This window comes from Ciconia boyciana, chromosome 7, assembly GCF_034638445.1.
Source record: "Ciconia boyciana chromosome 7, ASM3463844v1, whole genome shotgun sequence".
Classification (NCBI taxonomy): domain Eukaryota; kingdom Metazoa; phylum Chordata; class Aves; order Ciconiiformes; family Ciconiidae; genus Ciconia; species Ciconia boyciana.
The window spans coordinates 1678279-1692664 of NC_132940.1; the positions used below are offsets into that span (position 1 = coordinate 1678279).

Sequence of the window (14386 nt, forward strand, 5' to 3'; positions counted from 1 at the left end):
GCAAAAAGCTTAATGTGTTTTGATGTTGAGATGAGCTACACACAATTTATTAGGAAACAAATAATCATAGTAAATTACAGTTCACAGTTGAAAACAAGAGAAAGTGCCTTAATATTAATGGCTTTTTCCACCATACAATTTCCAAGTACTCTTTCTGTTCCTCTCTGGCTCCAGCAGTGAAATGCAGTGTGTTACTGCAGCAGCCTCACCACAGCAGAAATCTGCTTCACCTCCCGACACTCGTGGCAGGCTGCCTCGCTTTTGTATGCGGTTCATCTCAAAAAGCCTTCTGCACCACAGGCATGTACCTGGGACGGTGGAGGAGCTTGGTCCCTCCTGCTGTTGCTTGGCAAGAGCTTGCTACTTCACTTGGGCAACGGGCTCCACAAACCTACGGTGCCGCATAAACATCGGCACCCAGGTCCACTGCAAGGTCCTGGTTGATCTCTGCTCTCAGCTATACATATGTCGTCCTCAATGGTCAGGAAATAATGCAGAGGCTGTCTTCAAAGTCATAGCGGAAAAAAAAAAGGGGGGGGATGTTTCAATTTTTCTCTGTGTTTACTTGGAGCAGAGTTGGTTGAAATTAAGCCACAATAAAAGCAGAAAAGAAATATTAAAAGATCTTACAGCAAATCTGGTTTGCCCATTAATGCTCAACTGTGTAGTTTACAACTAAGGGCCACACAACTAAAATTAAATACATGAAGTATTAAATGCATTACAGAACTCTATGTGTTTTTAGAAGACAGCAACAGATGCTATATATGAAAAAATCATACTAATGTTCTACAGTTCCCCACGTGAAAAGTCTGTATTACAGGATGAGAAAGGCAAGGCAAGCTTTCCGATAGCACAGAATTAATGCTCCTTCAGCATTAAGGCGGTTTTGCTGCGTGTTTTCACAACGTCACCTTTAACCACACGGTCTCACACTAATTTTTCCACAGAACAGCTGTTGCTGTGCATGCAGGGATGATCCTGTACGGACCGCTAGTCTTATCTTCGTTTTCTCATCCTTGCTCAAAGAACGGTTTTATTTACTGAACACTGTTTAAAGGCTCAGAAACCAGAAGGACGCTCCTGATGACTCTCCATGTTTCTACAGGTACCACACAGCTGCTGCAGACCCTCCTCTTGCAGGTGCTGTGCCAGCCCTTGCTCTCCTGCCCAAAACTGTTTGTTCTCACCCCTGGGACACTGAGCAGCCCCATGATGAGCACCCCAGCCGCTCAGGGTGATGTGGCTCCCAAAAGCCGAGGGCATTCCCCACTACAGGATGGGCTGCACTCTCCCAGAGGCAGACGGGTTGGTCAAATCCACCTGGATTCTCAAGAGGGTGGAAAAAGCCTCCCTGGTGAAAGAATGGCCACCCCGCACCAAACCACAGCGTGCTCTTCTTCTAAAAGGGCAAGAAGGTTTCAAAACGGAAGGCCATCAAAAGTTACTATCCCAGGCGGAGAACTGTGGTTTTCTCCCTCTAGTCTTAACAGTCTCGAGAAGAAAATATTTATCAGGGAAGCAATGTGAACCGGAAAAATTCAGTTCAATGTGCAAGCTTTTTCATGAAACTGAAGAAGCAAAGAGCAGGTCTGGAAAAGTCCTTGTGTGCCTGAAGAGATCTATTTCTTTACACTGATGTTTCATATTTTGATTCTGGGTAAACCTGAAAAAGCAAAAAACCACCCCTAAGCAGCCTTCCAAAGAGCCAGTATCCATCCGTGCAGCTCTTCACAGGTAACAGCTTTGCCCTTCGGTCTTTGCGAAGCTCACCCCTAAGGCACGGGGTCGGTACCTCGGCACAATGGCGCGTCCCAGTCGGACTCGGAGATCCCAGCTGCGGGACCGGCCCCGCTGAGATGGCGCTGGGGCTGCTCTGGGCCCGCGGGGCTGCAGGCACTGCCCCGAACGCCCACCCCGCGCTCCGCACGCCGACCCCTCTGCCAGGGCGAGCCGAGGGCTGGACCAGCAGTCATCCCCCTTTTGTCTCTAGGGAAAGCTCCCGGTGCTCGGCGCCCATCAGCGGTTCAAGGTGAAGAGGCCAGTCCAGCACAGCTGGGGAGGAACCGCACCGCTCACAGAGTACGCCGCTGTTCAGAGCGCAGCTTGCCCGAGCTGGGGGCTGCCGCGGGTTTCTGCTGCGGTGGCATGTGGGATGGGAGCCTGACCAAGAGCTGCCCGGGGCTGTCACCCGGCTGCTGTGCTCCGGGGACAGCAGGAGCAGCACGGCTCCGCAGCAGCCTCTGCGCGCTAAGGGCTTCCGGGAAAAATCAAGCCGCTTATTAAAAAATCCTGAAACGGCAACAAAGCTGCTATGAAAACGTGACTCAATGGGGTCATTAGGACGTGCAGGATTTCGGTGCAACCTCTCCCTTTCGTGGGGAGTCTGAGGGCACTAGCTGCTGAACCCAGCCCCGAGAAGGCCCACACGCAAGCAGTTTGCCCTTCTTTTCTACAATAAGATAACAAGGAATACTAAAGCTCTTCAGACTTTGAGGAGAAAACAATTCAGCTCCAAGATTTCTTTATTGTGCCGTTTGCTTTCACGCTGCTTCATGGAGTCCCTGCCGTCACTTGTTGCCTCCTGCCAAATACGTGCGAGTATCGTGACACTTCCTAAACACACACATCACCTGAAACATGCTCTGCTCACCCCATTTCCAGTTTAATCTGTCCCGGCACAAATTATTCCACTACACATCCTTCAGAGGGAATGCAGAAGCCACAGGAGGTAAAAATGAAGCCCTGGCACCACCACGTGCTGAAGGTGCTGAGAAGTCACAGCACTCCTCAACGCTTTGCGTTGTCCTTGCGGAAAGCTTCCAGGTCCTCTACTATTGTGAGGATGGAGCAATCTCTGTGACCAGTGTGAATCCAAATTTTTATGCATGTATTAACTTAAATCTATACATACACACACATACACATATACATTTATACATGCATCCACACAAATTGTGTGTTAGAGACAAGGGTCGATAATATGTTTGGTACTCAATGCTGAAGTGCTTTTTCTTAACCCCAAAGAAAGAAGCAGCCAAGTTCTCTATTGTGAAGTAGATGCAGAAAGAGGCCGGACAGAAGCTAAGAGGTAGCTTCTCGAGATGATTTAATACTCAGACTTATCAGTTCATTAGAAAGATAATGATCGCTCTTTTTTCTTTCTTGTCAACTATGAACGTTCCTCTTAAAAGGCATTGTATTTTAGGTAACCATTTATTAAGAACTAACTTATTGTATTCTGTTAATCTTATATTTCTGTTAATGCCAGTTATGTTTTTTCACGCTGTTCACCCCATGCTGCCAAAGGCAGTGCATCCAGACTAATGGGCTAGAAAAATGCAAAGTATTTCAGAAAGGACACAATTTCTTTTGCTTTAAGGTTTCCCAGAGCTATTCTAAAGCTATAAAAAAAATGGTCCCCTCACTGAAATGAAAGGGAAGGACATACTAGAGATGGAAAATGCTCAAAATAGGATGAAAAGGACGGGCAAAGGTGTAGGCTTCTCTGGGAAGAGTCACTAAGTAGGTCAGTTTATAAAAGAGATGAGTTGGGGGAAACATGACAGATACCTCCCAAATCCCGGGTGGCACAGAGAAGATGGATGGGGAGCAGCTCGTCAGCATCTCTGGTGCAAAAACGAGAGCTCCAAATAAATCTGGTATCAGAGAATAATTTCCGATAACACGGTACGTTAATCCTACCTCTCAGTTTCTCCCTAAGTGACCCCGTAACTTATTATAATGAGTTTAGTGTGACTAGTCAGAATCAAATCTAGCAAAAGTAATTAAGATTTATCTAATCTGAGGCTAATCTGACAGCCAACACTGATGAGTTTTTTCCTGCTTTAACCGAATTTACAGATGATATCCCAGCTGCAGGAGCTGCCTAGAGGAGAGGCAAATCCGGAGAAATACCAGTCTCCTGCCTCCTTACTCGGCCTAATCTCGCTCCCTGGGGCGAGGCAGGGGCTGGGGGGCATTGGAGTGGCAACAAAGATGACCATGGAAGAGTCCTTCTGCTGAGACACAGTATGCCATACTGAAAGGGGGGAAAATTAACACCACCAACCCAAACCACCAAACCACCACTGTATAAGGGAATAAAGAAACCTTAGGAGGATGTTAAAGTACCATATGCTGAATAAGGGATGTAGACATCAGCGTTTCCAAAGACAGCTATGGACCAGAGCCAAACCCAACGACAACTGATGTAATCCCATTCAGCTCCATGTGCTTTGAATTTGCCACAAATTAAGCAGCCCTTTAAGTCACTGCACAAAACATAGAACCATAGACTCATAGAACGGTTTGGACTGGAAGGGACCTTTACAGGTCATCCAGTCCAACCCCCTGCAAGAGCAGGGACATCTTCAACTCGAGCAGGTTGCTCAGAGCCCCCTCCAACCTGACCTTGAATGTCTCCAGGGATGGGGCCTCCACCACCTCTCTGGGCAACCTGTGCCAGTGCCTCACCACCTTCATTGTAAAAAAATTTCTTTCTTAAATCCAGACTAAATCTTCCCTCCCTTAGTTTAAAACCATTGCTCCTTGAACATACACCTCTCAAGGAGGGTCATCACTTCACTCTATTGGAAACTATCTTCTTTGTTGTATTTCACACAAAGTCAGTTAAACTGAAGAAAAATGGGGGGGTGCAAGTTATACAACTAGGTTTTGTTTCTTTGGTTCCCCCCCCCCACTGCTCCCCATGGATAAAGATTGACTTTCTTGATTAATTGTATACAAAGAGAACCATTCCAAAACTAAGATGTCTTGGACAAGGACTAAATGTGGTGTGACACTTTGCATCACACCTATTTATGCTAAATCTGTCCACGCAAAAATAGCAGGGATGATTAAAGAATGCCAGCAGCCCTTGCACTCTGACTGGCAGTTGCAGGATCTTAATTTTTAACCTGTCGAAGTTAACATATTGTTGCTATTATAAATGGAAATAATCATTCAGCAGCAGAGTGTTAGAGACATCCCATTACAAACAGTGCCTTTCCCTGGCAGAATGAAGACACAGACACTGGTTGGCCTTGGAAAATGCACAGAAATATTTACTTTAAAGGAGTTTCTGTGCACAGATTTGAAAATGATGTCCTAGCAGAGGCAAGCATGTCAGTGTATATTTTTTAGTGCAGCCTCTTTCACAGATACTTCTGCAGGAATCCTGAAATGTGGCTTTACTAGGAAAAAAACCCTTAGGAAAATACTGCAGCATCTGCAACCATGGAACAAGAAATAAAGAAAATCATATTTTATGGTACTAAGAATATTTCCTACAAATACATGCATATTAACTGAGGTTTGTTCTCAAATCTCATGAAGACCGCTGTTCCCCGAAATGGCACATCAGGCAGAAGCCCCTGGTGGGGTCCAAGCCTGTGACAGTCCATGCAGATTGTCTTTGCCCTGGAGATAGCGCCGAGTCAAATCCTCCATTCTAGGTGACTTTTATAAACCACGAACCACGTTGTGATCTAGATCGTATCAATATGTGGCTACAAATACAATATATCTATGTTCTAGCATTTCTCACATAAACTGTTATTCTGTTAAGTATTTGGTAAAAATATTGTTCAAAACCATTAAATTTTGTCTCAAAACTCCCATTGCTTCTTCCTTTCAGAAAGCAAGAGGTGGTTCTACTTAACCGTCACTCCAAGAAGATACTAACAATCATACAGGCTTCCATGGCATTTCTGACCCAATTTGTTCTGATACTTAAACCCTACCTCAAAAATGAAAACAGTCACATGTGCAAATAAATAAGTTTTGCTTAGCTGTAGAACCTTCAAGAAAATTATTAAACCTTGGAATGTTATTAATATCGATCATAACTACATTTCTGTACTGTAATGACTCATCTTCCTGCTCATATACAGGATCACACCATTTTCTTAATTCGTGAGACAACGAAAGTATCTATGAATCAACAGCAGCATCTCTGCTATGCTCAGACGCAAGTGGGGACGACGCGCTTCCACACAGGTGTCACGGCACGGCTCCCTCGGGCACCAGAGGCAGGTACCTGACGCTGGGCACCAGACACAAGCACGTCCTTCCCATGGAGCAGCAGATGGGATCTGGTGGACCCTCCAGCCCTGCGACACAAGCCACCCCAGGTGCCCGGTGCTATCCTACAAGGATGCAGAGGCACAGGTCATTCTGCAAGGCAAGCCTTTGAAGCAATACTTTCTAATCCATCACAGGACAAAGCATGGATGAGAAAAGGAAGAAGGTACCCAAGGACCACCAAGGAAATGCAGACTGTGACCATCAGCCCAGGAGTCCAAGAGGATCCTGGATCCCCTGTTCAGGCTGCACCTCCAGCTGCTTCCCAGCACCTGCCTGACCCTCTCCTCTCCCCACGGATCCCTGCAGACCTCCATGGATCCCCACAGATCCCCACTCCTCCATGCCTCCACACAAGGACATTTCCTTCCCTTCTTGCCATGCACCCATGCAGGAGAGGACCAACATGCATAGCTCCTCAAAACAAGGGCGGTCACGAAAGCTCAGGAGATGACATTGCTTACCCACGGATAACAGCATCCATGCTCACGTCATTACTCTTCCCTCTCTCCCGTGCCCACTAGCTGGGGGCCCTTTATGGGTGCCCACACAGGCCTTGCACCAAAACATCCGTACAGCAAGGAGCCTCCAAGCGCCAGTGGCACCGAGCCACGCCGCTGAGCTCCCACGGCAGGGCTCCCGCCAGCTCCAGCTGCAGCACGTCCAGCCTCCCCTCCAGCCTCAACCTCCGGCTCTCCCAAAAACCAGCATGGACGAAGCCTCACACCTCCTCCTCCTGCATGTGACCATGAGCATTACAAAGCCTTCCTGTTACAAACGAAAAGGATTTTGGGGTGTTATGCCACTGGGCAGGAATATCTAATGCAAAAATGAGTATTCCTTAACAAAATCCATTTGAGGGTAATTCTGCTCTTCCGTCACCCTAACGAACTCTTCACCCTTTATTTCATTTGTTCATGAATTTGTAACCAGCCTCTCACCAACGTTCATTGAGAACATCACGAGGTACTCTGGTAACTCATGTATTTCACAAATCTCACCACATAACATGGCAAGATACCTCCTGGCACACGACTGAAAAGCATGGCACATCTCTGTGCAGTATGTCACTGTGCCACGACACACAGAAATCTCAGCTTCTTCTGCAGCGCTTGGCTGTAGGAGACTGCAACTCCGCTGTCAAAATGGCTGAACACGAGGAGGAGCACGTAAACTCAGGGCGAGGATGAAGAAGAGATGCACAATGCCAGGCAGAAATAAATACTAGCACCCTCGCTGCTCTCAGGTACTTATCTATTAGTTTGGCATCTATCCGTTGATCAGCCGTTGAAAACCATCAGCCATTTCTAGAAACAATTTCTGAATGGTTTACAAGACAGAGCAGGTTACACCGCAGGATGCTTTTGCCAGTAAAAAAAGAAAGACCATTTCATATTTCTGGTTCATAATCAATATCCAGCCTACAAAGCGCCAGGAAGATAAAACTGCGTTATTACTGCAGGAGAAAGCACTGATGGATTTAGGAAAAAATCCCTCGCCATATAAGGGCTGTGAACATTTTCCCACTTAAGACAACGTGTGGGATCATATTCACAGACACAGAAATATGTTCTGTTCCCTGACACCCACAGTCCCAGAACACTGGGCTGAAGTGCTGGCAAGAATAAGAACCATTTGTTAAGTACAAAAAATGTCTCACATAATTAGAGAACTGCTGAAAGCTACCAATTTAGTACTCAGGCTTCAAAATTTAAGAATTTTTATTGTAACAACAGCTAAAGCTTCAGTATGCCTAGAGGTGGAAATGCCCAACACATGCACCATACGGTTTGATCAGTGTATCAAATACCTGAGGCAAAATTAAACACAAGGTACAAAGAGATTTCGACACCACTCGAACAACACCTTTAGCAGATTTTACGCTAACGATGAAGCGAAGCTGCCCACCAGGTACCAAGAGGCCCCTTCTCCCGGGTGACGCGTTCCCCTCCCAGCCTCCTCCATTTCACCGCCAGCTCCCAGGCATCGCCCCGTAGCCATCCCCACGCTTCCCTCTGTCAGGGTGGTGCTCCAGCCCTTTTTTAGGAGTAATGAGGACCATAAACATCTCACGAAGCGTCTACCAGGGACAAAGAGCCTCTGCCCAAAAGACTCTTCAACGGTCAAACACCGAGAACGGCAACAGCGAAGAGAAGATGGGCATGTGGTGTTGAAAACGGAACATATGGCGTGCCAATGGAGGTGTTTTAATATATTTGAGGATAAAGTGATGCAAGAGAAGCAGGCAGTGGGAGGGACTGGTGGGGTTTGACCTGGGAAGAGCTGGAGACAGAGCTCCCGGCCCTGCCGGAGCAGCCGCTGCTGCCACCCCTTGCTCTGCCACCAGGTCCTGCCCGCCAAGCTCCGCTCCTGGCCCCCAAAGGCACCAAGGGCTCCCGCTGCCAGCTCCTCTCATCTCCTCACAGCGCTTCCTCAGCCTCTCGGCCCAGCTCCCTCCAGGGCTCGCTCACCTCCGACCGCAACCGAGGCCCAGCACCTACTGCAGATGAAACAGTGCGCGCTGACGGAAGGGAAGACAGCAGCGACGGCGGCCTCTCACCTAACTCCCGACACAACACAAGTAGGGTATAAATCCATTACGACAGTGGGTTCCTCTCGGAGCCGTTTCTGGCATGCCATCTTTCTCCTGGCATGCCATCATCTTTCTTCCACAGTTTTCCCTAAGTCAATTGCAGTAAAAATTTTAAAAGTGCAAAGAAAGACAACAACAAAGCAGTATTTTGAAATCAGCAGTTGAAAAACAATCCAAGTCAACCAAAGCTTTAAACTCCGCTCGATCCTCCACTTCAGAGCAGCACCTTCCGGGGAACGGAGCATCAGCTACGTGACTGGAGGTCAGCGCCCGCAGCCCGCCGGCTCCTACCATCAACGAGCAGACGGGCTCGCTCCGCTCTGCTGCGCTGCTCGCCATGACACACAACGTGAACTTCCAAGCTCGCATGGATTTCTGTTTATCAAAATGCTCTTTAAGTACGTTTTTTTATACCTGGAAGATTGCTCTATTGATTGCTCTATTTATAGTCCATGGCACATCTTCCAAGCATCAAACTTCGGTGATAAACTAAGCATCAAAGATTTCACAAGTATGTCTTTGCATCTTAAGCGCATCATTGAAAAAAGAGTAACGACTGACAATTTACATGACGTAAAGCCAAGCGTTTGCTTCCCATCCACGGGGACTTGCACAGCAAGCACAGACCCACAGGAGTCCCCCCGACTGTTTCACACATCTTGATTATTGGATCTGAATAAACAGTATTGCTGTCCTTCACCCAATCGAGACAGATTCAGATTTTTTCTGCCCACTGTCTCCTACGCTTATAAAAGGTTAAACTTGCTCTCCTCAGATTTTCTTTGCGCCAGCTCTCATTTTCATTTCTTTTCCCCAGCAAAATATTTGGGGGGGGGGGGGGGGGGGGGGAAGTATTTTCCTCCAATAGGCTTAAATTCCTGTAGCTACATATTCGTTCACTGTGGATACGAGTGAACTAAAGGATGAAGAATGTTCTTCTCCTTATAACAAAGAGAGCAGCCTTCCTGAGCTTAGGGCTCCCTTTCCTCCTTTATTCACCGTACCTTGATCCATTAACATCTTACTTGCTCCACCTCACCAGAGCACCTCTCAAGCTGTACGGATTTTATGCTCCTTTACTTCCCTAATTTCGCACTTAGCTTCAAAGCTGCCGGTGGCAGCCTCTCCTCTGGGCTGTCAGACCTCTTACACGAAGTTGCACCCAGCCTAATTCACAGCTCCTTCCACGCGTTCTTCCTCCTGACCATGACATCTTGCCACCCTCGACTCTTCCATAACTTCTAAGCAGGTCGCACTAGAAGGTGCCTATCTGCCCAGGGAAGATGCACAGTAAAACACGTAGGATTTCTCTGCCACCAACAAATTGCTGCATTCCCAGAAAAAAAAAGATCTGACAAAAAGCTAACAGTTCTGAAAGACATGTCCTAGGATTTGATGGTAATCTGCCGTGCTGGCAAATTAAAGCCTACAGAAACCACGCTGAAATTAGAGAGCCGAGATGAAAACCAAAGACACATGGTGGCTCTTCCAAATCCCAGTCTTTAAATAGGGCTTAATACAGCGGTTAGGTGCTTGGTCTGTGCTCAGCTTAGATCTACCGAGATCGTTAATTTACATTATAAGGTAGCACTGACTGCTTCTAGGACAGTTTTCCGCACTGCACTTCACAGGGTAATCGGTGTGGGCTTTCAGACACTGACCTAGTGGACCAGCCTAATTTCAAAGTGCCTGGGATCGGCCTGATGGATTCATACACCCTTCCCTAAAGGGCAGCATTTCCTCCTACACCCGCTTACAGAAGGTCTGGCTCTCGGGTCACCAGTCCCAGCCCTGCCCAAGCGCAGCCACCCAGGGCCGGCCGCCCAGGACCAGGGCCGGGGCTTCTGCGCAGCCCCAGGGACGGAGCCACCGCTCGCACATCGCCCTCCAGCAGGTCAGGGTAGGGGCTGTTCAGTTGGACGTCTCCTAGGCTAAAATTCCCCATTTCTGAAGCACTAGGAAGCCTTTGCTGCGCATTGTCCCCCCTCTTATCCGTGATCCCAGGCACCGAACGGCCCCTCCTGGGCCGCAGCTCCCGGCGCTTGCCGGAGGACCCAGCGGCACGGCGGTGACTGGGTGCGGGCAGAGGGGACGGTGCGGAGCCCGGGGCTGGCTCAGCGGGCGCGGGGCTCGGGGGCTGCCACCACGCCGCCGCAGCCTGCTCTCCCTCAGGAGCATCTGCTGGCCACGTTCAGATGTGGGTTAATCCCCGTTTTCTGCGCCTGCGATGAAGTTCGATGCTCTGCTGTATTTTGCATCACTGGCGTCTCTGCTTTAAGATCAGTGCGCACAGCCGAAGCTTTGTACAGATGCAAATACCTCAGAGGCTATTAATTCCTCACTAATCTGAAGTTCTGTGGCTTTAACAGCGTGCACACGCTGCCGTCTTGAAATATTCCAGAGATAATGGACAACCTTCCTTTTAAAATCCCGTTTTGTAAGCAACTACGACTTCAACAAATTTTTATGAATGATTAAGAAGCATTTATCAATTCCCGTGGGACCGAGGAGTGAAGAATTTGCTCACGACCGCGCACCACTCCTCCCTTCCACGGACTCCCACAAGCACAGCAAGCACCGGCCACGCCGTGTCCGAGCGGCCGCCTCCAGCCAGGCTCTCCGCGGCGAGCAGCGCTTGCTCCCGAGCCGCTGCTCCCTGCTCGTCCGGCATCCGGTGCACAGCGGGCAGTGCGCGAGGATTGCTGGTACTTCAGCAACTGCAAAAACTGGATTAATGTAAACCTGGTTTTCTATGTATTTCATATTATTTGTGTAACAGAAACGCACAGAAAAGCTCCTCCTGTGCGAGATGATTAAAAAAGAAAATTAAAAAATGCTGTTTTATCAAAGAAGAAGTTTTACACATCAAATATTGGCAAAGGTTGAAGTTCACGTGGGCATCAAGCTACCACGACACATCAAGTTGTTCGACTGTAAGATCATTAAATTAACACGGTTTTGAAATAAATTACAGTAATTAGTACTGTTTGAAAAATGAAGAAACCTTCTTCCACTGCAGTTGCATTAAAAGAAAAATACGTGACCTCCTCAGGGGGCCGATTCCCTTTCCTTCCCCCCACCTACGCACCGAAGCAACATTAATATTCCGGCAAAAGAGGTCACGTTTTCCAAGATGCACAATTTAATTATAATTATGGAGATACTGAAATCGGCAGTTCCTATTTCTTTAACGAGTCTCGCCACTTCCAAAAAAGTGGCTGCACGATGCGACGTGGAGGTTGCCATGGCAAGCATCCATCCTCTGCCGAGTAGCCGAGCGAGCAGACGCGTAACGGCAAAACCCCCCGCATTAAGTCACTTCTCTTGTCACGTAAGGAGGAGGACGATGCTTCCTATTTCGCCTGTTCCGAGGGCCAGCGTTCCTCAGAACACCTGAGGTTAAAACCCAGAACGGCACGTGGCCGGCGTTTTTAGCTGAAACCCACGGCCGTACAAAAGCAAAATGAAGGGATTTAGCTGGAGTGATGGGCATACCACAGCTCCCGGGATACGGATCATTTTTATGCCCCCCAAACCAAGGAACTTTCAGCAGCGCTTCCACGGACACGGCCCCTCCCCGGTCCAGCCTGGCAGAAGCCAGGAGCGAGCCCGGCCGTGCCCCCGGTGCCCCCGGCCCGCGCCGTCCCCTCCGCCCTGGGCAGGGCGACGGGGCCGCTGCGGCCGGAGACGGGGCCGGGGGAGACGCAGGCCCGCGACGCCGGCCCAGCCCCTGCCGGGGGTCGGGGCGGCTCTCCTCGGTTCCCCGGGCACAGGTACGAGCTCGTACCTACCGCCCCAGGCTCCCCGAACCCGGGGCAACCAACTTGCAGCACACGCTAGCCTTCTTCCAAAGTGGCCGCGATTTACCAGTCGGTTCGTGTTAGCAGAGGGATGCCAGCATCTCAGCCACACGGGACCCTGCGAAGCCGCGGGTTCGGGAGCGGCAGCGGTTTCCCCGCCTCGGGGGCACCGCTGCGTCTCCCCGCGCCCCCCCGGGGCACCGGGGCTTCGGCAGGAAGGTTCAGGAACGGGAACGGGCGCGGAACTCCCCGGGAGCCGAGCCCAGCGCGGTGCCGGACTCCAGGCAGGCTGAAGGGAGGGACGGCGCAGACACCCGAAACGCCGCCTCGGCGCGGGAGCCCCCGCGGGAGCCGGGGGCCGCGGCGGCACCGGGCTCCGAGGGCTGCGCGCCGAGGGGAGCCCCGGCGCCGGGCCGCGCCGCCCCGCCGCTCTCCCGGCCGGCCCTTTGTCCTCGGCGGGGGCTCCGCGGCGCCCGGGCGCTCCCTCCACCGCGCTCCGCGGCCGCGCAGCCCGGCGCGGGGGGAGCCCTGCGCGGGGGGAGCCCTGCGCGGGGGGAGCCCTGCGCGGGGGGAGCCGCTGTCACCCCCCCGGGTGTCCGTGTCCCCCCGCCCCCGGCCGCGGCTCGGCGGTACTCACGGTGCAGGCGGGAGCGCGCGTCCATGCGCGGCCGAGCCGCGGTCCGGGGGCGCGGAGCCTGCGGGGGCGCCGCCGAGGGCTGCCCGCGCCCGCGGCTCGCCGCCCGCCGGCCCCGCCGCGCAGGGCCCGCCTCCCCGCGCGGGGCGGCGCCCAGACACAAAGGCGGCGGCGGCAGCGGGAGCGGCGGCGGCAGCGGCGGCAGCGGCGGGGCGGGTCCCGTCCCGCTGCGCGCCCGCGCTGCGCTCCGCGGCGGCGCAGGGGCGGGGCGGGGCTCCGGGCGGGCGGGGCGGCGGGGCCGTGCCGCGGCGCGCCCTCCCCTCCCCTCCCCTCCCCTCCTCTCCCCTCCCCTCCCCGCGGAGCGGTGCGGTGGGGAGCGGAGCGGTGCGCGCAGGCGGTGCCGCCCCTTCCCGCCCCGACGGGGCGCCCCGCGGCCGCAGCGTCCCCGGCGGGGCCGCGGCATCCCCGCGCGGCGGGGGCGGGGGAGACGCCGCAGGGCCAGCGCTCCCGTCCCCCCGGCCTCCCCGGCTGCCTCAGGGCGCCCTCCCGCCCTGCCCGCCCGCGCCCTCCCGCCTTTCCGCCGGGCAGGAGCCATTTTCTTCACTTTTGAGAAGTTGCCGGCGCCGGCGGGGCAGGGCTGGCAGCCGCCTGGGCAAGCGAGGGGAGGTGGCTCAGCATCCCCGCCCCGGGACGGGGATGTCGCAGGCCACGGGCTGAAACAGCGTGGGCGATGGGGAAGACCCTGCGGGGGCATCCTGCCCGGGGCTGGAGGCTGTCCTCCCTCCCCGGAGCATCCAGGCATCTCCGGTGGGAGAGGAAGGGCCCAGCGCGTGGGTGCCAGACCTCCGCTCCCGTTAGCTAGCCTGCCGCTGCATCTGCGTGCTACCTGGGAGCGATGCTGAGGACCTGGCGGCTGTTGGGTTCTCTGCAGCTTCTCCCGGTGTTCTGCAGAGCGGGTGTTGCAGCCGGCAAGTGCGGGCGCTGCTCTGCTGGTTTGGTTTCGCTCCTTGCTCCCAAATGCAGCAGAACTCTCGGCGGCAGCCGTGGCCCCTGGCGTGTCCCGGTTGCTGGCCACCTCTGCCTCTGCCCGGCGCAGAGCTGTGCCTGCTGGGCCAGCTGCCGAGCACGGCTCCTGGGCAGGCCGTGGCGGTGGCATGTGATTTCCTCGGTGACAGGGTGGCTTGACAGCCTGCCTGCTCTGTGCTGCGTAAGGTCGTCACCTTGCTCTTCCAGCACCGCGGGATCTGCCCGGCATCAGAGAGGGAAAGCGTCTAG

General features: G+C 52.5%; 1 protein-coding gene across 13 annotated transcripts in view; it reads right to left on the bottom strand.

The window, feature by feature from the left end:
* Positions 1–13289, bottom strand: part of LRRC7 (leucine rich repeat containing 7) — a 175884-nt gene extending 162595 nt beyond the window's left edge. For all 13 annotated transcript variants that reach the window (XR_012043489.1, XR_012043491.1, XR_012043490.1 and 10 more), the window contains exon 1: positions 13115–13289. Coding sequence is in view for 10 of the 13 variants with exons in the window: in XM_072868207.1 (XP_072724308.1) it covers positions 13115–13139 (25 nt within the window). In the remaining 3 variants the exon portion in view is untranslated. The remainder of the gene's footprint in view (positions 1–13114) is intronic.
* Between the last annotated feature and the right edge of the window lie 1097 nt (positions 13290–14386).